Consider the following 24,354-nt stretch of genomic DNA (forward strand, 5'->3'; position numbering starts at 1 on the left):
CATGCATGTCTGCATGAGGTGGTGGTGGGGAAACCTGAAAGGCTTAGTGCGGAGAGGGAAAGGAGCAGCTGGAGAGGAAGGTGGGAAGGCCTGTGAGAGACCTGAGACCTCCCAGCAAGGAGCCTGGGTATGAAGGTATAGACCCTGGGCACTTTCTGACTAGGAACGTGAGACAACAGTCAGGCAGACCCTCCTTGAAGTGGAAGTCCTTCTACTGGGGAACTTCTACTTTGTGTGAAGGGCAGGTCATCTTTGGTCAGGTGAGACCACCAGAACGCTAAGAACAGAGCACTCTTCCTAGAGGCCTCACTTTAATCCCCTATCCTTTGGTTATGATCTCACTTCAAGTCTCTTATTTCTCTGTTTGAAAACTGGAGAGACCATCTATCTACCTGCCAGCGTTGTGAGGATCAGCAGACACTTAGGTGGCAAGCAGAGTCTGAGGCATAGGAGCCTCTTGGGTGGCCATCGTTGCTGTCGTGAGGGGTAAGTGAGGTGATACAAAGTGCTTGGTGCAAAGTCCTTGGTAGGACGGTGGCCAGCACTCCACAGGGATAGGAGGTTAATGCTTACCATATTTACTGTTTCCTTCTCCCATCGTCTAAGAGAAGGAAATTGAACCCAGAGAGGGAAAGGCCTAGGGTCACAGGCTTCCCCCACTTCTTGATGACAGCTTCCAAATCCCACCAAAAAGGAAAAACAAACATTCTTCCCAGAGGCAGTGGCTGGGTGTTGGGAACTGAAAGGACTCTCAGATTTGGCCTTTCCTACCAGTGGAAAATAGCTAGGAACAGGCAACCTGACACTGAACTGAGACACAAATAGCAACACCCACAAGGCCACCCCTGCTGCAGCCACCGCTATCCCACAGCCTCAGCAGCTGCTCCCTCCCGTTCTGAGCAGGGCTGCTTGTGGGACTGGGCTCTATCTCCGGGAGGCCCCATGCACTGGGGAGCTTACTCTCTTCTCCCACCCTCAGCAATTAGGGCATCTATTGCTAAGAAGTTTACAGTTTCTTTTTTTGCATCTTAGAAAGAATATGCCCTGTGGGCAGGGGTACAGGACTGACCTCTGCTTTGTCCAGCTCATTAGCTGGGCCCTGGTGGGAAGCTGGGATTAGGAGTCAGAGAATAGACCTCCAGTTCAGTGCCGCTGCCCTCTTCAGGGCTATCATCTCTTCAAAGGTGAGAACCATGGCTTACTTATTCTCCCCCAGCCTGGTGTGGGACATGGCAGATGCCTACAGAGGCCTGCTGGTCTGCCTGCTACAACCACAGAGAGAGCGCATGGGGCCGCCGAGGAGTCTCTGAGAGAAGACACTGAAAGCATTTTTGTAAATGTTGGAGAAAGAGGGAAAATCCAGGCCCGTTTTGATAAAGTAAAGGAAAGGCCCTAGATGCCTGGCTAAATTTCTTGAATGGTGATGGTGTTTGTCAAGGAACCTGGTCTTGAAGCAAGAGGAGGCATTTTAGAAGCAGCAGGCAATCAAGGCTATTAGCCAGAGAAGCCCAGAGTCTTTGGCAAGACCAAGTCAGAAGCTATGCCTAGAGAAAGTGAGTGAGTCTGGTTATATGGATCATCTTCTCCCATTTTGAGAAGGGGGAAAGGAATTCAGGAAGCTGGAGAGGTAAGAATTTGAAAAAATAATAAAAGACTAAAGACTGGATCTTTTGTGCTACCATATCAGGCATTAGGGAGAACAGATATTCTTCCTCTCAGGAGGCCAAGACATGGTAAGCTTTCCCAGGGTATGGGGAACACCACTTCAATTCAGAGGCTATAAGAAGACAGAACAGAAGATTCAATGGGAAAATCAAAGCATCCTAGTGGTTGTGTGAGGCAGGGGACTGTCACCAATGGGGCTATGAACCACCTAGGTCCCTGTGAAAGTGGTGTTTTCAGCTCCCAGGTTTGCTTAGATAGGAAGAGGGTAGCTGACCAGGACAGGAGGTTGCCCAACCCTCCCTTAGAAAATTCCAGCATCAGGAAAGGGATCACTGCCAGCTCCTCCAGCCACAGTCCTGCAAGGTTAAAGATCACTAGGGGCGCAAGCAGATGGGGCAAAGTTCTTCTCTCTGACTTGAAGATTTTTCATTGGTGGGATGGGGAAATTCTAACAACCACCCCATCCTCTGAAATGTCTGCAAAGTCTGATGTGGTCAACTAGTTTTTATGGTGAACACTGATGATTCAATTATCTGCTCTGAATATGGGGCTGACCAGTGAGTAGGAAGGTTTGAAAAAAATCAGAGAATTAGTTCACTGCCCTGGTGCCTGCAAGTATTATTAACTGATTTTGTGACACTTTGTGACAGGGAGAGAGGGACTAATATAGCCCTTGAAGGAATTCACAAAGATGTTCCCAATCCTCAGTAAGAGGACAAGTAGGAGTTCCAAAGCCCACTGAATTTGCTAATCTTAGAGGTAGGACTGGGGGCCAGGGTGCCCAACATACTGAGTTATTTGGTTTAGGGTACACATCTAATCAACTCCTGTCACAAAAGCTCCCACCTTTCAGCATTTTAATTTCTATAGTCCTGAAATTAAGGATGTTAGTAGTAAGCCTGTGCTTGTGGGCATATGCACACACACGTACATACACACACAAATACTGCTTTTAGGTTGTCTATGCAAAGCACAGGCAATCAACAGACACTTGTTAATTAACTTACTGAAACTTTCTATAACCATTTAAAAACTGTGTCTAATATTCGAAATGTGTTTTTTCATGTTAAGAAGAAAAAAAGCCCATTCTTTCAATAAATAAAAGTAGTTTCTGACAGAAATTTTTGGAAAAGTTTAGTTGAAAATAATCTTAAAGGTTTTTCTGCTGAGTAATTAAGAGTCAGAGGATTTAGCAAAAGCTAGAGCACTGATTTTTCAAACGGCAGATTACAATTCACTGAGGTGTTATGAAAATCCCTTTAGTGGGTTGTGACCACCTTTTCTTTCTTTTTTCTTTTTTCTTTCTTTCTTTTTTTTTTTTTGCAGTGCTGGCTCTTGAACACAGGACCTCATGTGTGTTAGGTAAGTGCTCGTGCATGCTGGGCAAGCACTCTGCCACTGAAATACATCAGTAGCAGCCCTCATGACTGCATTTAAAAACAAAGGTATAAAATAGAAAATACTAGACTGCTTGTAATATTGTTTTGTGGCAGTCTGAATAGTTGGGTGAACGGAGTCAGGAAATTTTGACAGAAGGTAAGAGGAAAAGATAGAGCCTACAGAGTGGTTCCCAGGAAGGAATAAGTGCTTCTGGACTTAAACAGAGATCGTTAAGGACATGGTAGACAGAAAAAGATGGAGTTGTCCCCCCGCCCCACTTAATACTGTAAAGGGCTGTAAAGGAGAAAGTAATAGTGAGTCCAGGCCTACAGGAAACAACAGTCACTGGATGAGACAATCCCTCATGAAATTGAGAGCTGACTTCACGAGCTCTTAGGAGTCAACAGCAGTAAAAGTAGGCTGCCTGCCACAGAGACGTGTGCACAGTATTTAACCAGGGGGCTGGGGTCTATGCACAAGGCCTGGGCTTTTGACATGAGATGTGGGAAAAGGCAGAAAAGAAAGATAAGGTTTAACTAGTGATCAAAAGAGCTAAAGTATATGGGATTTTTTTTCTTTTTTCTTCTTTTCTTTTGGTACTGGAGATGGAACCCGGGGGTACTCTTCCACCAAGCTATACCCCCAGTCCTTAAAAAAAAATTTTTTTTACAGTGTCTCACTAAGTTGTTGAGGCTGGCCTTGAACTTGTGATCCCCCTGCCTCAGCCACCCAAGTCGCTGGGATTGTGCCACCACACCTGGCAAAAAGGTCAAAGTTTAAAGAGAAAATGTACTTAATGTGTACCCAGATGGTTATTTAAAATCTTTTTTTTTTTTTAATATTGAGTTATATCTTTACCTAGACAGAAAACAATTGGAATAAGTCCATGTTTTATTTATTTTTTTTAAATTCTATTTTTCTAGAAAAGGCAATATTGAAAGGAATGTCTGCTAAGCAGGAATTAGTTGAGTTATTTTGAGGAGGATGATCGAGAGGGGAGGGGGCTCTGGGGGTTTTCCTTTTCCAGGCAAAAGAAAAAATATGCATAGAGAGCTCCCATGTGCTCAGGGTCCTCTGGGATTTGGTATGGCTGGAGTTTGCGCAGAGCTGCAAGAGACAGATCTAGAGAGAGGACAGTGGCTGGTCACGAATAGGTCTGTACACAATGAGATCGGGTGAACTGGGAGAAGGAAAGGGTTGAGAAGAGGAGTTTAATTTTTGGTTAAATGTGGATTCATCAGTAGGTAACTGGATAGGTAGTTCTGGAGGTAAGAAGAAAAGCCAACTTGAAAATTATTTGGAAACCATCAGATTATGGATAATAATCAAAGCCATGGAGGCAGAGACTGAGAGATACTGAGGAACAAGAGAAGAGGGCCAAGACAGCTTAAGGACAACATGGAAGGGAAACCTAGAAAAGGACTGGGAAGGAGCCAGAGGCAGAAGAAAAGCCAGGGGCTGTGGTGCAGCAGGTGCCCTCAGGAGAGTGCTTCTAGAAGGAGCGGGTGGCTCACAGGGCCAGGGCTGAGGTGCCTGGAAGTCAGACGGGGACTCTGGGGAGAACAGTTGTGGCTGGCAGGCTGGGGGCAATGACTGCTCCTCCTCTGCTACAGGAGGAGAGGGGACAGTTGATTCAGGGAAGCTTAGGATCTGGATGGCAAGAAGTTGAGAGATGTCTCCAATGATGGCCACCATCTCTCTCTCAGTGAGAGAGGAGATGGTGAGATATGAGTTAGGAATGGGGAAGTTTGAAATAGAATCTATACAGAATGAAAGAGATTGATTTCAAAGATGAGGGACTACCTAAGCTCTCTGACCACACTAATAAATGATGAGAATAGGAAAAAACTATCAAAAACGCAACACACACCCTCAGTGCTGGGGAATCTCACTAAGAACAGAAATAGGCCACAGGCCATCAGCAGCAGGCAGAGGCTGTGGCAGAACAGCTGGCACCCAGGTGGAATGCGGGAGACCTCATCCAGCAAATAATTGCTGTGTGTCTGCTACGTGCTGGACTCTGTTTGAGGCGCTGGTGCTGCAAAGATGGGTGCATACTGGGACTAGGAAATACACAGCAGGGCTCAGTGCAGGGGCTGTGTATTTGTAGAGGGACCAATCTGAACAATGTATGATTTTTTTCTTCAGCAATCCAGGTGTAAGAGCACAACTAGACTGATGTCAGACTGTACTTTTGCTGAATGGGACAATGGAAGAGTAACAGGGGCAAGGGGTGCAAGGACATTAGCAAGAAAGCAATTCAGCCAGTTATGTTAGGGCTGGACTCGCCACCACATATGTGAGCTAATTAGACTAACTGCTCAGCAATCATCACAGAGGACTGAAGTAATGCCTGCCTTATAGATAAGCCATGCTTTAAAATAAACCTCCTCAAACTTTAATATACATGGGGGGAGTCTTGTTAAAATGTAGATGCCATATTGCAGGGTAACTTAGAATAGAGCAAGAAGGGCAAGTGCCTGGGTTCCATCCTTAGTATTGAAAGAAAAAACAAACAAAAACCAAAAACACAAATCAAATACAGATGCTGATGAAATAGGGCTGGAAGGGGCCTGAGACTCTGCATATCTTTTTCTTTTTGCTGTGTTGGGGACTGAATCCAGGGCCTCCACGTGCTAAGAATGTGGCTCTACTACTGAGCTATATCCCCAGCCAGCTCTGCATTTCTAATCAGCTTCTGAGTGATGTGGTGCTGATGATCTGCAGACCACTTAAAAAATAATTTATTTTTAATTAACAAAAATTGTATATATTCATTGCATACAACAGGATATTTTGAAATATGTATTCACTGTGGAATGGCTAAATTGAACTAATTAACATATGCAATACCTCACATACTTACCATTTTTTTGTGGTGAGAACACTTAAAATGTGCTGGCTTAGCCATTTTCAGCAACATAATATATTGATACTAACTACAGTCACCATTTGTACAATAGATCTTGAACTTATTTTTCCTATCTAAGCAACACTTTGTATACTGTGACCAATAGCTCCTCAGCCCCCTTCTCTGAACAATAGGGTTTTTTGGTTTGTTCATTTGTTTTGTGGTGCTGGGGATTGAACCCAGGGCCTCATGCTTGCAAGGCAAGCACTCTACCGACTGAGCTATATCCCCAGCCCCAAACAATAGAGTTTGTTTAAAGATAACATTTTACTTCTGGGAGAGCTCTTCTGCCCTATGGTACAGGTTAGTTGACTGGTACATTTTCTGAAATTCGGCTAGCAGCATGATAAGCTGATAGCTTGAAAATGGCAGCGTTAGGAGTCTTTACAGAAATCCACAAGTCAGGGCTGCTTGCTTCTCTTTGGAGAGCTGTTGTTAACCCTTCTCCAGCACAGCACTAGCTAAACCTATGCCACTGCAGCACATAAACAATGGGCTTCGGGAAAAGTCCACTGAAAGCAAGTTTCCACTTGACCTCTGTGCTTCACTCATACTTTGATAAAGAGGCATCAGCCCTGGTTGCTCTATCACCTGAAGGGCCTGCTGGGAGGCACTAAAGGGACTGGCTTATCTCTGGTACATCAGAGTACCCAGCAGAGGCAAACACTCCATGTCACCCTATCTGTTTGTCCTAAGAGCCGCCAAGAAGTAGGGCTGAGGGAAGAAAGAGAGGGACAGAGGTTGCTATGGGCAAAGAGTGACTTGCTGGAAATTCTGACTCACGTGGTACTATATTCCCTGGCTCTCTCTGGGCAGGGTTGTCCTTGCATAGGTAGACTGGGCTGTACTACCAGGTCGACATTTTATCTCTAGTTGGAAAATGTGAAACGTGATTCTCAAGAATGGATGAGGAAACTGGTTAACTTCCCCAGTCCATGCTTTACTTACTGGCCTTTAAAATGGAGAGAGATGAAAAAATAAATACATGTAACATGGTCACAAAGACCAACTGAATCTCTTAGTGATAGTTTGAGGAAGAAATGAAATCCCTCTGTTGAAAAAAGGGAGTCTCCTATTTTCTGACCCATGGGTCATACAGTTTTAATTTCCTCTTTCTTTTTTTCCCATTCTTTTAAATTTCATAAACCTGCTTAAGGCCACAAGGACTCTTCCGAATCCCTCAGCTGTCTGGCAGATGAACTGCTGCCAGTTTTGCACAGGTTTCTGTCTATGCCAGGCAGAAGCTCCACAACTCTGACTGAAGGCACTTTCAGATCTGCCTGCCCAGTGCCTCTGAGGTGCCCACAGGGCTTCTGAGAGGAAGCCGCAGACAAAGCCTATCCAAGAGCTCTCCAGGTCTTAGGAGAGGGAGGCTCCTAGGGTGAGCCCAGTGACACCAGGCTCTGGTTCCCTGGAGCCTTGGCTGGCCAGGGGTCCCGATATGCAGTGGGTGTCTGTTTAGGAAGGCAAGGTTGCGGAAGGGAGAAGGTTCTGCTTTCAAGCCAGCTCCCAAGGAGACTGGCTCAGGGCCTGGGAAGTCACAGAGCTGCTCCTTATCTCTTGATCCAGGTGGGACAGCAATGGCCTGAGGACACATCACCTGAGTCTGGGGCATTTGGCTGGCGCTGGCACGGTAGTGTCTGTGCACGCGTGTGCACAGTGGTGTGGGACGAGGCTTGTTGCAGCTTCCGAGCCCACGTCTTTCTTTCCAGGGAAGAAGTGGGTGTAGAGGGGGCCAGTCCTCAGAGATGGCCATCTCCTATGCCCTGATAAGGAACTTCTCTATCTCTAGCCAAATTCCTCTCTTCCTCCCTTGCATCCACATTCATTCCATCTTGTCATTGCCAATGATGACATGCGCAGCCAGGGCCAGGTTACTAAGCTAGTGCTGTGGAGGTGATAACTCTGCCTTTTGGTGCAGGAGCAGAGGCACTGGCCTGGGGCTGGAAGATGAGGGGGAAGCCTAACTGCTGAACCCAAACATTTAAGAGCCTGGAGTATTCCCAGGGCAGTGCGATGGTGTCTGAAGCCCGGCCCCAGTGCTCTTTCGGGGCTCCCCCAGGGGCTTAAGTTTCTCCTTCCCGGGATCTTCTTTCTGAACAGGCATATGTAGCAGGATGGAGCTGTTCACAGCAAGAACTAACAGTCTTGGGGGACTCAGGCAAGCAAGAGAAGGGAGACCTCCAGTCAGGGTCTACTCAACCTAACAAAAGGTCCCCACTGAGGGCTGGGGTTGTGGCTCAGTGGTAGAGCGCTTGCCTAGCATGTGTGAGGCACTGGGTTTGATCCTCAGCACCGCATATAAATAAATGGTCTATCAACATCTAAAAAAGGCCCCACTGACGTCAGCAAGTGGGGACAAGGCCTGTTGTGCTGGCACAAATGCAGGACTGGAGTAGTCACTGACAGCAAGAGATAGAGAGGGCAGCAATATTTTTGCAGAAAGGAAAGGCAGCCTGTATTAGAGTTGTACAGAGATGGAAGGATTGTATTCTCTCCTGAGAGCACATGAGAGTGTGAGAGTGTGTGTGTGTGTGTGTGTGTGTGTGTGTACACACATGTGCGTGCCTGGGCCAAGGCTCACTCCTCATCTAAAGATATCCTCTCCCTGCCCAATACAAGCAGGACGCCACCCCAGACCCTGGTTCCTGGACCCTCCCAGAGGCAAGAGTATAGGGCCAAAGGCAGCATAAGAAAAAGCTGGCCGGGGGCTGAGCCACACTGCCTGCTCCCTCCCAGCTTGGCAGGTCCCACTGACACTTGCCAATCCATAAAGCTTGGAGCGTGACTGAAGAAGGTGTGCTGCCTTAGGACTCAGTGCCTTAGCACTGCTGGCGAACTTGGGACCTGCCTTCCCCATGTGGCTTACACAGTTGCATTGTGATCCTCGCCACACTTTCTTATGAGTTATTCCATGTGTGTGTGGGGGGCAGTTCCACGGAGAACATCCCAACACTAGAGGCTTCTAAAATGGACAGCACTGAGTGCCAACTAGAGGAACAAATGGTAAACACAAACACACACCTTCTCTCTGCCAAAGAAGCTCTGCATCAACAAGCGCCAGTCATGACCAAGTCAGGCCACACGTCTAATGACACCTTTACCTGTTCCTGATCCCACGACGTCCCGGCTTGGTGACTCAGCCATGGCATCAGCGAGCCGCTCCCGGAGGCCCTCCTCTGTGTGCTCCATGGAGGACATGTGCCGTAGCCCGAAGCCCTCAGGCCAGCTCCCGCACACCTCCAGCAGGGTCACGCTCCGGTCAAAGGTACCTGTGGCACACATGGGACATCTGATGTTAGGTCCATGCCTTCAGAGGGCAGGCAAATCTTTTGGTCTACCTACCACCAATGCCCCTCCACGCCCTGGACCACTTCCGTCATTCACTGGATGCTGAAGGGCAGTCAGGACACCATGAGACAGGGGTGTACAACACAGAGACAAACAGCTCATGCCACTGGATCAGAATGTGCATCTCCAGGAAGTGACCTCCACGTCACCGAGGCAGGTGGTTTAAAAATGGTTTCTGAGGAGTGACAGGATTCAAACTAAACTTCCCTACTTTTTCCTACTTGACACATGGGACTCCACCTAAAATTTCATTTGAAGAAGGGATCGCTTGACCTAAACAAAACAGCTTTCTAAACCATCGCATCCTATAACTTATATCTCATTTTGCAGTTGAACCTCAGAGAAGTTATAGCCCAAGAATAAACGGCAGGTTTGCGGCAGACTTGGTACAAGAACTCATATCTGTTAATGTTTCAGTCTAAAACTCATTCTACCCCACTGCAGACAGTCTCTCAGCTTAAAAAAAAAAGTCTCCCAGCTGCCCAGAGACTTGGGCACACCTGGGGTACCATTTCAGGCATACAGCAATACACTTGGGTCATAGCATCTTCAGCAAGGGTCCTGCCTTAATCCAAAGCTGCTCCCAGTTCCAAAAAGTACATGGTGTTCTGCTAAGTGCCAAGATTAGATTTTACATGCAAGATCACTTCAAAGTCCAAATTTAAATTATTCTACTTTATTCTACAGCAAGTCTTCTGTGAAAGCTTATTTCAGTCACTCTCTCAAAAGGAGATTATGGTCATGCTCTGTTGCTTTAAGCACATACCATTTCCCCAGCGATTAGGTAACTGAACCCACTCCATTTACCGGGCTTGGTTTCTACCAGCACCAGGAAGATGAGGAAAAAATGCAAATGCCAATGTTTCCCAAAGCTAAAAGTACATGAAACACACACTCTTTATCGGGCCTTGCTTCTCCTCTTTGATCAGCCGTCAGAAACTATCTTCCCTTGGCGGGCAGGACTGGGCAGTGTCAGCGCACACTCTCTGCCAATGACAGGTGGTAATAGAGAGGGTGCGAGCCCCAGCCCCGGCAGGCGGCCCTGTCTCTGATAATGGCCAAAGCATTGAGGTGATAACCGTTGGTAAACACTCCGACAGCCGGTGCCTCCATACATCAGCAAAGTGGGCCAGATAATCCTGAACTCTCCTGACCAGACAAAGGCCCTTGTTCAGCCTGCTGGGATTTGCATGTGTGGCAAGGGTCACTGATGGCTCCTGAATTTCATCAGCCAGGTTTGGCTTTGATTTATCTCTTACCTAATTGGAGGATAGATTCCTGGCACCGGGAGAATGGGCAGCAGCTACAAATGCACCGCCCCAAGGAGAAGCCCACCTTGGGACTGGGTTTTGGGACGGGCTTGTCAGGTGGAACTCTAGAATGGGAAGAAGCCTTGCTCTACATTCTGTCTCCATTATGCAGGGTCAGGATGAAGATTTGGGAATTGGGGTTCAGGCCCAATATTTCACCCTTAGCAATAATTCTCAGGAACCCAGATCCCCAAAGACACATGGGCCGAGGATATTAAGCTTTTGGTTTTATGCCTGTCCCTTAAGGGAGTCAGGCAAGTCCCTCTATCTCCTTTTCCATCTCTCAAGTAGAACCAACACCTCCTTGCCCTGCCTTAAAGGAGCAGAGACAGAGTGAGGTTCCCACCAGGAGTCTGACTCCCTCAGAGCCGCTCCCCGACCCCTGGTGTACCTGACAAGGTAAAGAGCTATAGCCTTGTTGTTTTCCTGAAGGGTCTTGCTTGGGGCACCTGTGCTTAGTGACATCAGAATGGAGGATGACAAGAAAACATGGGCCTCCTCTGTACACTCAGCCTCCTTCTAGAGAAGTTTCAGAGTTCAGAAACCTGAAAAGAGAGTGCCCATTCTTTCTCACTTCAGAAGAGCAGGGTACTCGCTCTAGAAGGAAGCCCAGGGCAGGGGAGCTGGCAACAGGCCAAGAGGAAAGTAGAACTCGAACCAAGAAGAAAGCAAAAAAGTTTGGAGAAAGTCATAGTTTCTTAAAGAATGGTTTGGGTAAGAGGGTGGGCCCACTCTAAGATGGCTGGTAAAGGCCAGAGGAGTATGGAATATTTTAATGGATAAAGTAATAGTATCTAGGACAAGAATCATGAGCTGGTTTAACAGTGAGAATGGAAACAGACCTGGACTTAAATGTAGACTCTAACACATATTAGCTGCATGACTCCGGGCGTGAGCCTCTGATTCCTCATCCTTGAAAATTCACTCATCCTGCTGTGAGGACCGCATCAGATAAGTGCAAACGTACCTGACGCACACGGCGTGCTCTGGACAGAGCAGGTGTGCTCATGTACCTGTTAACAACAACAGGGATCGACACCTGTGTATTGCTTGAGGTCTCATGGTAAGCTCTCACTATCACAGAGATCCTGAGCCATACACAGTACAGGTACCATCTTAATTTGTGGAGGAGGAGCTGGAAGCTCAGAGAGATTAAATGACATGCTCAAAGTCTCTAAGTGACAGATTTGGAACACAGGCTCTTAATTCCTCAGAGCTCATTCTCTTAGCTCCCACAAGGCTTCCTCGGTGGCACCTGCAGTGAGAACTGCTTAAGTAGGAATTGCCTCTGTCCTTTCCTAACTTGGTTTGAGAATTCCCGTCACCTTCAACCAATGCCTTTTAAAAACCTTTCCTCTCTCAACTACCCTTGCAGTATCGCAGTACTAATGATGATGAGTCACCCTGTCTGCTGGAGGGCACACAGAAGAAAACAAATTGATTGAAGGTCTCAGCAAAGGCACGCTGGGTGGGGAAGAGGTGGGAGGTACCAAGAGAGCTCAGCAAAGGAGCATTCTATCGTTTCTGCTGTCCTGAGAAGTGACAGAGAACAATCAGTGATCCCTCTCACCCATGCAGGAGGAGTCCCAGCAGAAGCCCTGTGACACCCCCATCCTGTCTGGTCCTTCCCTTCCTTCCCTGGCAGCCACTCCAGGACCCTGGAGTGACAGCAGGGCAATAAATACATGTGGATCATGGGCACTAAGGTGAAGAGGCCAAGCTCTTGCAGGTGAGGTCACTTCTGGGCTCTCAGCAAACTGCATATTTCATCAGTGTTGACGGCACAGCTACTGATCACCAGACCAGCTCAGAGTTGCTTTCTCAGTGCACTGAGTATGCATGCTTAGTAATGAAGTTTTGTTTTTTGATGGTACTAGGATTGAACCCAGGGACACTCTGCCATTAAGTTACATACCCAACCCTTTTTACTCATTGTTTTGAAATTTGAGACAGGGTCTCATCACTAAGTTGCTCAGACTGGCCTTGATTTGTGATCCTCCTGCCTCAGCCTCCCAAGTTGCAGGGATGACAGGCGTGTGCCCCTCTTTCCCAGGACAATAAAGATCTTTTGCTGAACAACACTCTGCTCTCATGTTTACTATTTCAGTTAAGTCACATGTTCATCAAATATTGATTAGTGTTCACTATGATATGAGTGGCACTGAAGTATGGGAAATGGCACAAGAAGGGGGAAAAAAAGAAGGGCTATAGTCTTTCATAAAACTCTGGGAAGCAGTGATTATCAACATTTTGCAGATTTATATCTTACTGAGTTTGACAGATGAAAGGTGACTGGTCCTAAATGTAGTGGTCTTCCCATGATGCCTCCTGGGAATCCTTCCCTTTAGGGGCTCCCTGTTACTCTCTGAATACCATTTCCAAGACTGAGTTCATGTCCAACCTGCTCAATGAAAGCTTGAGCAACTATCCAAGGCATAATAAATGCTTTGCATAGACTCTGATAATACTTTTGGAGTGAAGCTGATGAAAGTTATGTATTTACCCATAAAAATACACGTCTGCACTGGGTGTGGTGGCACCTGCCTGTAATCCCCTGGCTCTGCTCAGGGAGTTGAGACAGGGGGATCGTGAGTTCAAAGTCAGCGTCAGCGACTTAGCTGAGCAACTTAGTGAGACCCTAAAGAAAACACAGAGTATGGTTAGGGGTGTGGCTCAGGGGTCAAGTGCCCCTGAGTTCCATCCCTGGTACCAAAAAAAAAAAAAGGAAAAGAAATTGCATGTTTGCATATACAAAATTATGTAAGCAACATCAGGTGGGTCTGAAGCCCTTCTGTGGACCCAGATTAATCTTGGAATCCCACAGATCATTCCTATGGCCTGATTCCTATGCCGCCTTCTCCTAGCCACATGATCTGCTTTTCCAACTAGTTTAGAAGCTCCTCAGGGCATGGATTCCTCTAAAATGGAAACAGGCACAGGACTCTGTCCAACATACTTGCTCAAAACAGATTTGTTCATTGATTGATTAGGTCCATCTGAGAAATCTGACTGTCACTTCAGAGTCACCTGAAGCCCTTTGGGTGGGCAACCAGAACCTGAACATCTAGGGCCTGGGTAGGCAGAAAATGGAATTAAAATTAAATAAAAGGAAAGAAGATGATGGCGAGTGAGCAGAAAACAATACCAAAATTTCACTCTGCTGCCTTCTGTGCACTTATTTGAGATTTGGAGATTCTGCAAACTGGATAAACCACAACCACCTACCTGGGATGGCAGAGGGAACTGGTCTCATACAGGTGAACTTCCTGAATCCAGCTTGGCATCTTGTATTATGCTCTCCCCAGAGGAGAAATGAGTCAGGTTCTTGGGTTTCACGAACCCATTAAAGGCACGCTGTGACAGCTGGTAAGCTGGCCGCTTCCAGGGAGGCCTGGGAAGCACGTGCTCTGCCTTTGTAGGTTATTGTTAGAGGGGCAAGGGAGCCCAGGGGTGGAAGTGAAGTGGGCAGGTGGGATGCTCCTCTACACCGATAGTGTCTAATCACACCCTGCTATTTACAAGACTGCCACAGTCAATTAGATCCAGCCAGGGTTTGGGCTTCACTGAGAACCTGTTGATCAGATTTCTAGCCACCAGGGAAGCCAGATACTAAAAGCAAAACCTGCATTAAACAATGCTGTTCAAGATATAAGCCCTTTTATGTGGGTAATAATTGAAATAATGATGCCTGTGACAACTAAATAATGATCACAGGCATGATGAAGGCAGCCACTGAATAGCCTCTTGTCTGGCTCACCAAATTATCTGCCAAGCTGAGCTGAAGACTGATGCTGTGGGAAAGACACCTTTTACCACAGTACAGGTAGTTCACATAAGCATAAGCTGAGGACAGTAGATAATCCCTGGAGCAATGGTCAATTTTATGTGTTAACTTGACTGGGCTAAGGGATGCCCAGACAGTTGGTAAAACATTTCTGGATGTGTTGGTAAGGGTATTGTAGAAGACGAAATCAGTAGACGGGGCATAGATAATGCTCCCTCACTAATATGTGTGGGTTTCATCCCATTGAGGGCCTGAATATAACAAAAAAGCAGAAGAAGGAAAATTTTGTTCTGAGTTGGCACATTATCATACCCTGCCCATGAACATTGGTGATCCTGATTCTCAGGCCTTCAGGTTCAGATTGTGTCTTCAACCATCAGGCCCTGGTCCTCAGGCCTTTGGACTTGACCATAACCTACTCCAATGGCAATCTAGGTTATCAGGTCTTAGACTCTAATGGACTACACCACTGGCTTTTCTGGTTTTCCCGTTTGCAGATGGGAGACAGTGGGACTTAGCAGTCTCCATAATCACATGAGCCAATTCTCATAATTACCTATCTATCTACCTACCTACTTACCTACATAGCTATCTAATCTCTTATTGGTTCTGATTCTCTGGAGAACCCTAATATCCTAGGTCACTAGGTGTGTCTGCAAGCATATTTCATTTTATCAATATATACTATATCAGATAGGGTGAGAGGATATGAGGACACCATCTTTCCTTCTCAGTCCTTTAGGCTGGTCCCCAAAATAACGATGATCATGGACTGCATAACCATGTATTAGTCAATGATGGACTGTGTATAAGATGGTGGTCCTACTGTGGTGACCACACACCTGTAATCTCAGCTACTTGGGCAGCTGCGGCAGGAGGATCACAAGTTCAAGGTTAGCCAGGGCAACTTAGTGAGACCCTGTCTCAAAAAATAAAGGGCAGAGGGCATAGCTCAGTGGTAGAGCTATAAATAATAAAGTAAAAAAGGCAGGGGTCCCATCAGATTATAATGGAGCTGAAAAATTCCCATCATCTAGTGATCTCACAGCTGTGATGACATCATGGCGTAATGCATCACTTACGTGTTTGTGGTATGCTGGTATAAACAAACCTACAACTTAGGCCAGAAACACAAAAGCCTAGCACGCACTGTTACATAAAGCGCATGACACCTGATCATAAATGACTTCACTGGCTTCTCCCTTACTATGCTTATTTTTGTTGTTTTAGAGTATAATCCTTCTACTTAAAAAAACCAAATTTGCTATACAACATATGTTGTGCCATGCAGGCAGCAGCCTCATGGCACCAGGAGGCCACAGAGAACGCCTGACCTATGCCCTTGCAGCTGTGCGAGTGTATGTGTGTCGCCTGCACGGCAAAACTGCCTACTGATGGATTTCTCAGAACTTATCTCCGTCATTAAGTGATAAATGATCGTATGATTCCACATCCACAGAGGGAGGTGATATGCAGCAAAGGGACCGGACTCCAGCAATTTTGGTGTTTTTCTTCGCTATGCTAGGAACTGAATCCAGGGCCTCCTCGCACATTCTGGGCAAGGGCTCTACTATTTTTTTTTTTTTTTTTTTTTTTTTTTGTGGTGCTGGGGATTGAACCCAGGGCCTTGGGCAAGTGAGACAAGCACTTCACCTACTGAGCTACATCCCCAGCCCAAGTGCTCTACTATTGAGCTATATCCCCAGATCTTTTTATTTTGAGACAGGGTCTCACTAAGTTGCCCACACTGGCCTTAAACTTGTGATCCACTTGCCTTAGCCTCCATAGTAGCTGGGATTACAGGTGTGTGCCACCCCCACCTGGCTCCAGCAATCTCTTATGACTCAGGTTATCTAATGCTTCCCAAACCTGTGACAATTGATAAATCATGTTTGTGAGGCGTGGGCTGTGGGTTTGGATTTGGGGTATTAGGTTCTTTCTTTCTTTTTTTTTTTTTTTTTTTTGCGGTGCTGGGGATTGAACTCAGGGCCTCAGTGCTTGTGAGGTGAGCGCTCTGCCAACTGAGCTATCTCCCCAGCCCTTAGGTTATTTTTAAAGGATCTGGGTCAGGATGTGAATTCAGTAAAGAGAAAGGGAGCAGTATTAGAACAGCAAAGATACACCTGAGCTAATGCTGAAAATGACAGGAGAGGCTAATGCGCCAGGTGTGATAACAGCAGCACATCTGTTCTTGCAGGTGCTCACTGACCAGAGCCTGGGAATGGGCTTCTGAGTGTGGCCAACATTAAATGGTGCTGAGCGAGGGAAGAGGCTGCACAACAGGCACGGAGACCCTAAGGACCTTTGGAATTTAACACAGTAGTTACTTTGACAATGAGCCCCATCACAACGGCACCACAGGATCATAATGTCTACTTTAAACTTGGAATAAAGATTCCAAATCAAGACTTAACTTTCCTGGTTTTTCTGGGCAAGTCACTAATCCCTTCTGGGTCTTACCATGTGAAAAATAAATGAATGACTTTCATTTTAAGGGGTTCACATTGGAAATAATGGTTTCAATGTAATTAACAATAACATACTAATAGAAAAATGGTGAAATGATGTTTGAGGTACTCTAGGGCAAAAGTTACCAAATTTCATTTTCGATGAACCAAATAACATAACCAAGCAATAATACATGAGTCTTTTTTTTTTTTTTTTTAAACCTAATTAAAGGCACACGATAAGCAGAAGACCTGGGTTCAAATGCCAATTCCTGTTACTTTCTGAATGACTCAGGGGAAGTTATTTCTCCTCTTTGAACCTTGGTTACTTTATCTATTGCTGAAGTTCACTGGTGTCTCCCCTACAATCTCCCCCAAAAAAGAAAGGTCTACTTCTGACTCCGAGTGTTACCTTATTTGGAAATAGGGTCTTTGCAGATGTAATTAATGATCTCGAGATCCTCCAGGTGACGATGACACCAAGGACCAGTGTCCTTTCAAGAGAAAGGGAGGGAGGATCGGAGACGCAGGGGGAAGAGGCCATGTGGAGACAGAGGAGGTTTGAATCATGCTGCTACAAACCAACAGATGCCAAGAACCACCAGAAGCTACAAGAGGCAAGGAAGTGTTCTCCTCTAGAGCTTTGAAGGGAGTGTGACACTACTGACAGCTTAATTTTAAACTTGTGGCCTTTGGAAATATGAGAGAATAAATTTCTGAGTTTAAGGTCACCAACTTTATGATTTGTTCCAGCAGCCCTTGGAAAACAATACATCTATAAAACAGGAAATGAATATGTGCCTTCCAGGGTGGTTGTGGGCAGCGGATCAGATATTAATTAAAGGAGGCCACTGTGTTGTAGCAAACTCTTACATTAGGCCCCAAGAGAGCAGACCAAATCAAAATGAAGCCACTCGGCCAGGTGCAGTGGTGCCCATCTGTAATCCCAGTGGCTCGGGAGGCCGAGGCAGGAGGATCACAAGCTTGAATCCAGCATTTTAGTGACATGCCGTCTCAAAATTTAAAAACTAAAAAGGACTGGAGATGTAGTTCAGTGGTAGAGAATCCTTGGGTTCGGTTCCCAGTACACAAAAACAAAAACCAGGAGATTCCAGTCTGTCTGAGTCAGTGTAAAAAGGGAGCCCCTCTGCTTTAGTCCTTACGGGAGCAACAGGAAGCAACCTGATGTTAACCAATCAGCTTTTCCCCCTGTTGTTCTGTTTTCTTGTTCCCAAATTACGAACCTACTGCTCTGCTATTTCCCAGTGGGAGCTCTCTTTCTATTCTGTAGAAATTCTCTCCACATTCACAAATTGCAAATAAAAGCTAATTACATCTGTAACTAAACTTGTTATAATTTTGTGTTTTGACACGTGCCTTGTAAAACTGCACAGGGCCATACAAACACACAGGATTTTTCCAGAGCTCTGTGAGAAGCTCCTTTTAGGGTTGGGAGATTCTGTGAAAGGCTTAGAAAGTGAAGAAAGTGATGAAAGAAAACTTGGGCCAGAGAGAGGAGCGATACAGGGTGTGGAGCAGCCGCATCAGCTCCCAGCCCGGGAAACTCCATCATCAAGCTTGACTCTGTATGTATCCATTGCATAGCAAGGGCCTTTGCCAGGGAGTTAAAGCATAAAGGTAGAGTTAGGTGGCCCACTTCTTTGTAGATGCCTACAGGGGACACAGCAGAGTGGGAGAAGGGGCTTCTTCACTCTGATAAAGTGTGGTTCCTTATACCCCAGTGATCTCCGCACAGCTGAAAATGGGGATAGAACTTTGCGGCTCTCTAAATTCTTTAATAAATATACAGAATCAGAGGGCTGGGGTTGTAGCTCAGTGGTACAGAGCTTGCCTAGTATGTGTGAGGCACTGGGTTTGAACCTCAGCACCACATAAAAATAAACAAATAAAATAAAGGTATTGTGTCCATCTACATCTAATAATACATATATATCTACAGAATCATACTCAACAAACTAAGGATGGAGTGAGATAACCCACTGTTGTTAGAAACAGTACTGGTATCCACTATCTGAAGGGTACTTTGGCAATGTGTATGAAGAATTAAAAACATGCCCAACTACTGACCTAGGGATGCCACTTTCAGAGAGTTGGCCAAAGAAAATAATCTAGGAAGCCAAGAAATCTCCATGCATAAACATGCATGTTTCCACCTGAACATAACCTAACAAAAGAGTATTGGTTAAGTTATACTTCATTCTGGCAGTGGAACATTAGGCAGTCATGAAAAATGAGTGTTTATAATAGGGGAAACTTTTTTAAGGTGTTTTGGGGATTGAACCCAGGGCCTATGTATGCTAAATACATACTCTGTATGATAAATTCTTTACGTAATTTTAAATAAACAAAGTAAGACAAGAAGTATATAGTTAATATTATTGAATAATATAAAAGAAGCATACAAAAGCATTCTAAACAATTAATAACAAAATGAGAACCATGGTTGCCTCTGGGTATTTGAACTACAAAGGACTCTTCTGTCACTTTATACCTTTCTATTATGTTTTATATAAATTCTGTAATCAGTTTAAAAAAAAAAAAAAAAAAAAAAGGAAAGGAAAAAAAATTGAGAGAAAGATGCCCATGGAGAGCAGCACACGGCCTGGAGCTGGCCAGGAGGCCTGTAAGAAGCAAGTGAGGGGAGGCTGGACCTTGTGAGCAGCCTGTGCGCAGGCCTGACTCACGCGGGGGCAGGCCAGCCTGCAGCGCCATGGCCGATGTTTGACTCTTCTAGTGGCCATGGCTGCTGCACGCGATGTTGACTCATCCCTGTGGACAGATGACATATTTCTTTTTAATTTCTATCAGGAATGTGCACCAACTTGTGCATGAAAAATGGCAGAAAGAATTCCACCTCTGTACAAATAGCATACATCAGATCAGAAAGTTCTAGAATAATTCTGCAAGGGTCAATTTTAAAAGTCCTTTACCTGTCCCCTTTGACCCCCTTTCCCCACCCTTGGGATAAACAGGACATGGCTTCCTAGGAGACACCCTTTCATGATTATCAGGAATGTCTGAGCCCTTCACACATCATGAGGTCATTGAGCAGGGCCCCTGCTGTCTGCCTGGGAGCCCAAGAGACCAGTCATCACTGCAGACTCCCGTCAAGAGAGTTTCGACTGGCTCCACACTCAGACAGGCCCAGGGGAGCTTCGGAGAGCAAGAAGGCTTTTCAAGTCAGGTAGAACTGGCATTTCCCAGAAGGGCGGTCCCGGAGAACCTTTACTCCTCTGCTTTAGACCTGGCACGATCATGGCTTCTACCCCCAGGTAGGAAGTGAAGAATCATTCCACAGTGAGGCTGTGGTGGGAACACTGCCTTTGGGGTGCTCTGGCCTGCCTCTGAGGGCGGAGGGAAGATGTCCATGCAGCGCTGGGCTGCTGGAGTCCTACATCGAGGCTCAGGACACACTGTAGGACAAGCTATCCTCGGAAACCTAACAGCTGCTCAAATGGAAAAGCTTCATGGCATTGTATCTCTCAAGACAGTGAGCACACAAACTGGCTTTCCTAGGACAGTTCTGAGGTCAAATGGGAATTGGGTCTCAGGTCAGATCAGATATCAGGAAAGGTAAGAGAGCTGGTATTTGCTGCATGCCTATCGTGTGCCAGGCGTAGCCAGCCGTGTGACATGCACTGCACCTCATTCAAATCACCCCACATCTTTGCCACCATTTGCAGATCAAGATATTAAGGCAGAGAGAAATAAGACTTCTGCTCAAGATGACAATATCAGTCAATGTCCAGGGTACAGTCAGGGTTCTAGGTTCACCTGGCTCCAAAGTTTATAATTTCCACTAAAATTCCTGCTGAAAATTGATTTTGAAGTAAGACTGCAGTACCAGTAGGTGTAGCTCAGTCTTCCTATTCCAGAATTAATTAATTAGTGAGTTAACTAATTAATTTATGCTGGGGACTGGACCAGGGCCTTGGGTGGCATTCTGCCACTTTGCCACATCCCCACCCCGCTACGCCACAATTTTAAAGTGTTCTTGCAGTGGGGCAGCAGGGGTTTGGGGAGCTGCCCACCTGAACCCTGCTTCCTATGCTCCACAGGCAAGTCTTATGCAAGACTCTCAAGTGACGAGAACTTTGAAGCTGAAACCTGGGGCCAAGAAGTCTTCTACTTTTATTAATCCAAGAAGATCTTTCAAAAGCCATCAGATGGCTCGTCACTGAATTTCAGATGTGGAACCCAACGTACACACAGACATAAGTGGCTCGTCCTTTTGGATTATTTTTGACCCTTTCCTCTCTTCCCTGAGGATCTGCATGTCCTCTGAGTTAAGAATTCTCTGTTTCCCCAGCTGACTGAGGTGTCAAATTTGCAGGTCAGGCTGCTGCTGGACCCAGAGAATTTCAAAGGCCAGGGAGGGATGGGCTTGCAAACAGGCTCCTATCTGCTCCTCTAAGACCCTGGGGCAGGAACCCTGGGGAAGAAAGAGGAGGTTCCGGATGTGCCTGCAGGGTGGACTGGCTGGTTTGAGAGCTGACCCATTTTTGCTTGTGTTATTTGAATAATTGTCTAACTTAAAAATGGGCTTTAAAATGGTATTCCCAGCATTACTATTTCTTTAAATTTTTTTTTTTTTTTTTTTTTTTTTTTTTTTTTTTTTTTTTGAGATGGGGTCTCACTATGTTGCCCAGGCTGACCTGAATACCTGGGTTCCAGCGATCCTTCTGCCTCTGTCTCCCAAGTAGCTAGAAGCACAGGTTGGTATTTCTACTTATAGTGTGGTCAGTCTTCCAGATTCTTCTGCCATCTAAACCATCAGCTCTCACCGCACAGGGCAGTCCACGTTTTCAGCAGCAGGGGTGCTGGAATGAAGATCTGGACCTGGAATGACGTATGCACACAAGGGCAGTGTATGTAACAGGTACCCCAGTGTCCAGGCCTTCATGCTGAAGTTGTGTGGCAAAGGTCTCAGGACTTTAAGAAGGGCCAGAGGGAGGCAGGACTGTAGGGACAGTGGAGGGGCTGGCCCTGGAACCGGGGTGGTTGGGGTAGGTGGAGGACGGTGCACCTAGAAGCACAAAGCCAGGATGTCCCCCACTTGGGCAGTGAGGAGAGGCCATCGGAGCAACGTTGTTGAGAACACTCTGTATTTTCACATAATGGTTTCATTTTGACTATGGGGTCATAGTCACTTTTAACTCAGGCAGAATGGATGCTGTCAACTTCCCTGAGGCTCAGAGAATTTGCCTCTGTCACCTTAGCTTCTCACCTCACAGGGCATTTGGGGAGCCATCTGTGAACAAACCTACACCCTACAGTAAGCGTCACGGCTGCCCTAGGCGGGCGCAGAGCTGAACTCATGGCGAGAGCTGATACCCGACCTTGCTGAAACGGACAGGTCCTGGCTCAGGCCCCTGGTCTTACAGGGACTTCCCTGACTTTTAGCCTCTATTCCTGGTCTTGCTGCCTGTTGGGGCAGTGCGGGGCTCAGCAGGGTATCATTTGAATGTATCACACAAGGTGTGTTCAGGGCTCATTCCACACCTGAATGCGGGTGTCTGGCAACTGTCATTTCCTGCCTTGACATGTCAAAATGTTTTGGCTGGTCATACTGACTCAGCCACCCAGGCATGGAAAGCAGGGGGGATGTAGGGGAGAGTTGAGAAGCTGCGGGAACACTCAGGCAGCACGAGGCTCAGCGATCTGAACAATGGCAGTAACCGTCAGGCTGCACGCCTGTGGCCTGTACACGGTGCTCCAGGGGCGTTGGCTCCCTGGAATCTCACGCCACCCCTAGGGAGGGAGACAAGGCAACTGTTCCCAGCTGGCAGCCAAGGGGCATGCAGGGGAGTGAAGTGAGGGACAAGGCCTGGGTTGGAAAGGCCAGTCTCGTGTTCTCCACCTTTGTATTCCAAGTGTGGGCCATCCAGATGTGGTGGTGCACGCCTGCATTCCTAGCAGCTTGGGAGGGTGAGGTAGGAGGATTGCCAGTTTCAGGTCAGTCTCAGCAATTTAGTGAGGCCCCAAGCAACTTAGTGAGACCCTGTATCAAAATAAAATATAAGAAAGGGCTGGGAATATTGCTCAGTGGTTAAGTGCCCCTGGCTTTAACCCCTAGTACCAAAAAACAAACAAGAAAAACCCAAGTGCAGTCCTACCAGGGCAGCAGCAGCCATGCCTGGGGGCTTGTTAGAAACCAACCCCAGATTCCACCCAGACCTACCACTTCCGAATCTGTAGTTAATAAGCTCCCCAGGGCACCCTGGCACACTAAAACTGGAGGATCACTCCTTGCACAGCATACCCGAAACTTGTCTGTCCCCTATTTGTTAGCTGTTGGTCCCTTAGAGTATATCTGGTTCTATCTATTCTTTTAAAAACAAGGAAATTGAGGCCCATGGAGGGGATGGGACATGGGCCGTGACAGAAGCAGGAGCAGACAGAACCTTGGTCTTGCAAATCAGTTGTGGGCCCATTACATCCGGCTGATTTGTCCAGCTGACAGTCAACTGGTGTCTCCCTTTCCTTCCTCCTCCTCCCCGGCCCCATGAGTTCAAGCCTCAAGCCGCGTGCAGCTGCCAGGCCTCAGCCTCTCCTCAGTTCCAGCCGTGTGTTAAGTGTTAACACGAGTTCCAGGGACGGGGGTTAACACCCTATTAAGGCAAACTAGAGAAATTCATGCCTCCTGCTACCAGTCTAGGAATCAAGCGGGAGGGTGGGGACCCGGGGGCCTTCTCTGCGTGGCTGCAGGGGGCAGGCCCAGGCTCCCAGCTGTTTCTGCCCGTTCCCTTCGCAGACCTTACCGCTGGCAGGATGGCAGGGCAGTCCTTGCTTCCTGGAGAGGCTCTGCTTAGTTCTTGTAAAAAGCCCACTTCATTAGTAAGTGTGAAAAATGCCCAAATAACTGCTAATCTGGTTCTGATTTCCCCTCAACTCACTGGTCTCATTGTGTGCCAAGTTTGGCGCCTGTGGGTAAAGAGATTCCTAGGCCACGACTAGAGCTTGGGGCCAGGATTCCCCCTCCTTCTCCCCAATTTCTACTCCACTGAGGCCAATCAGGATGTTATTCATTTCCCTAGCTAAGAAGCAAGTTCAAAAAGGCCAGAAGAGCCTCCTCTCACCCCTTCCTTGTGTGAGAAATGCCAATTCCTCCCAGGAGGAGGAAGCTGCATATTTTGTTTCTGTTACTCTCCAGCAAAGAGCAGATTTATAGAGTCAGCCCAGAATGACGGTGTTTGTGCGTGCACAGAAACCTATCTCTTTATCTTTGGGCCCAAGGTACATAATGGATTAGAGGAAGATCAAATTCATCCATAAGGAGGAGAATATAAATAAATAAAAGCTAAGGCTCCCAGGGGCCCCTAGGAGGGACCTGGAGACCTCATGTTACTGTCGGACAGACGCGGGCTGTCATCTAACCTTGAATTAGGGGTAACAGCTGAAAGAAGGAATTAACTTCTCATTGTGTTTCATCTGAGTTTTAGAAAGACCTTTAGGGCAGAAGAGCTACTAAAATAGCTTTCTTAT

At 46.6% G+C, this 24,354-nt stretch overlaps 1 protein-coding gene and 1 long non-coding RNA gene across 3 annotated transcripts in view; one reads left to right on the top strand and one right to left on the bottom strand.

Annotated features, from left to right (window-relative positions):
• BCAS3 (BCAS3 microtubule associated cell migration factor) overlaps positions 1-24,354 on the bottom strand; it is a 568,797-nt gene that overhangs the window by 14,687 nt on the left and 529,756 nt on the right. The window contains 1 exon segment of the mRNA XM_079131371.1: positions 9,061-9,228. Coding sequence (XP_078987497.1) covers positions 9,061-9,228 — 168 coding nt within the window.
• Positions 9,235-24,354, top strand: part of LOC306656375 — a 41,764-nt gene continuing 26,644 nt past the window's right edge. The window contains exons 1-3 of one of the 2 annotated variants that reach the window (XR_013762490.1): positions 9,235-10,542; positions 12,196-12,346; positions 16,599-16,836. This is a non-coding gene — a long non-coding RNA (uncharacterized lncRNA). Of the gene's footprint in view, positions 10,543-12,090; positions 12,347-16,598; positions 16,837-24,354 lie in introns of those variants that run through there. The other variant, XR_013762491.1, reaches the window with a different exon arrangement.

The sequence above is a fragment of the Sciurus vulgaris genome, assembly GCF_902686455.1.
Source record: "Sciurus vulgaris genome assembly, chromosome: 3".
Taxonomy (NCBI): domain Eukaryota; kingdom Metazoa; phylum Chordata; class Mammalia; order Rodentia; family Sciuridae; genus Sciurus; species Sciurus vulgaris.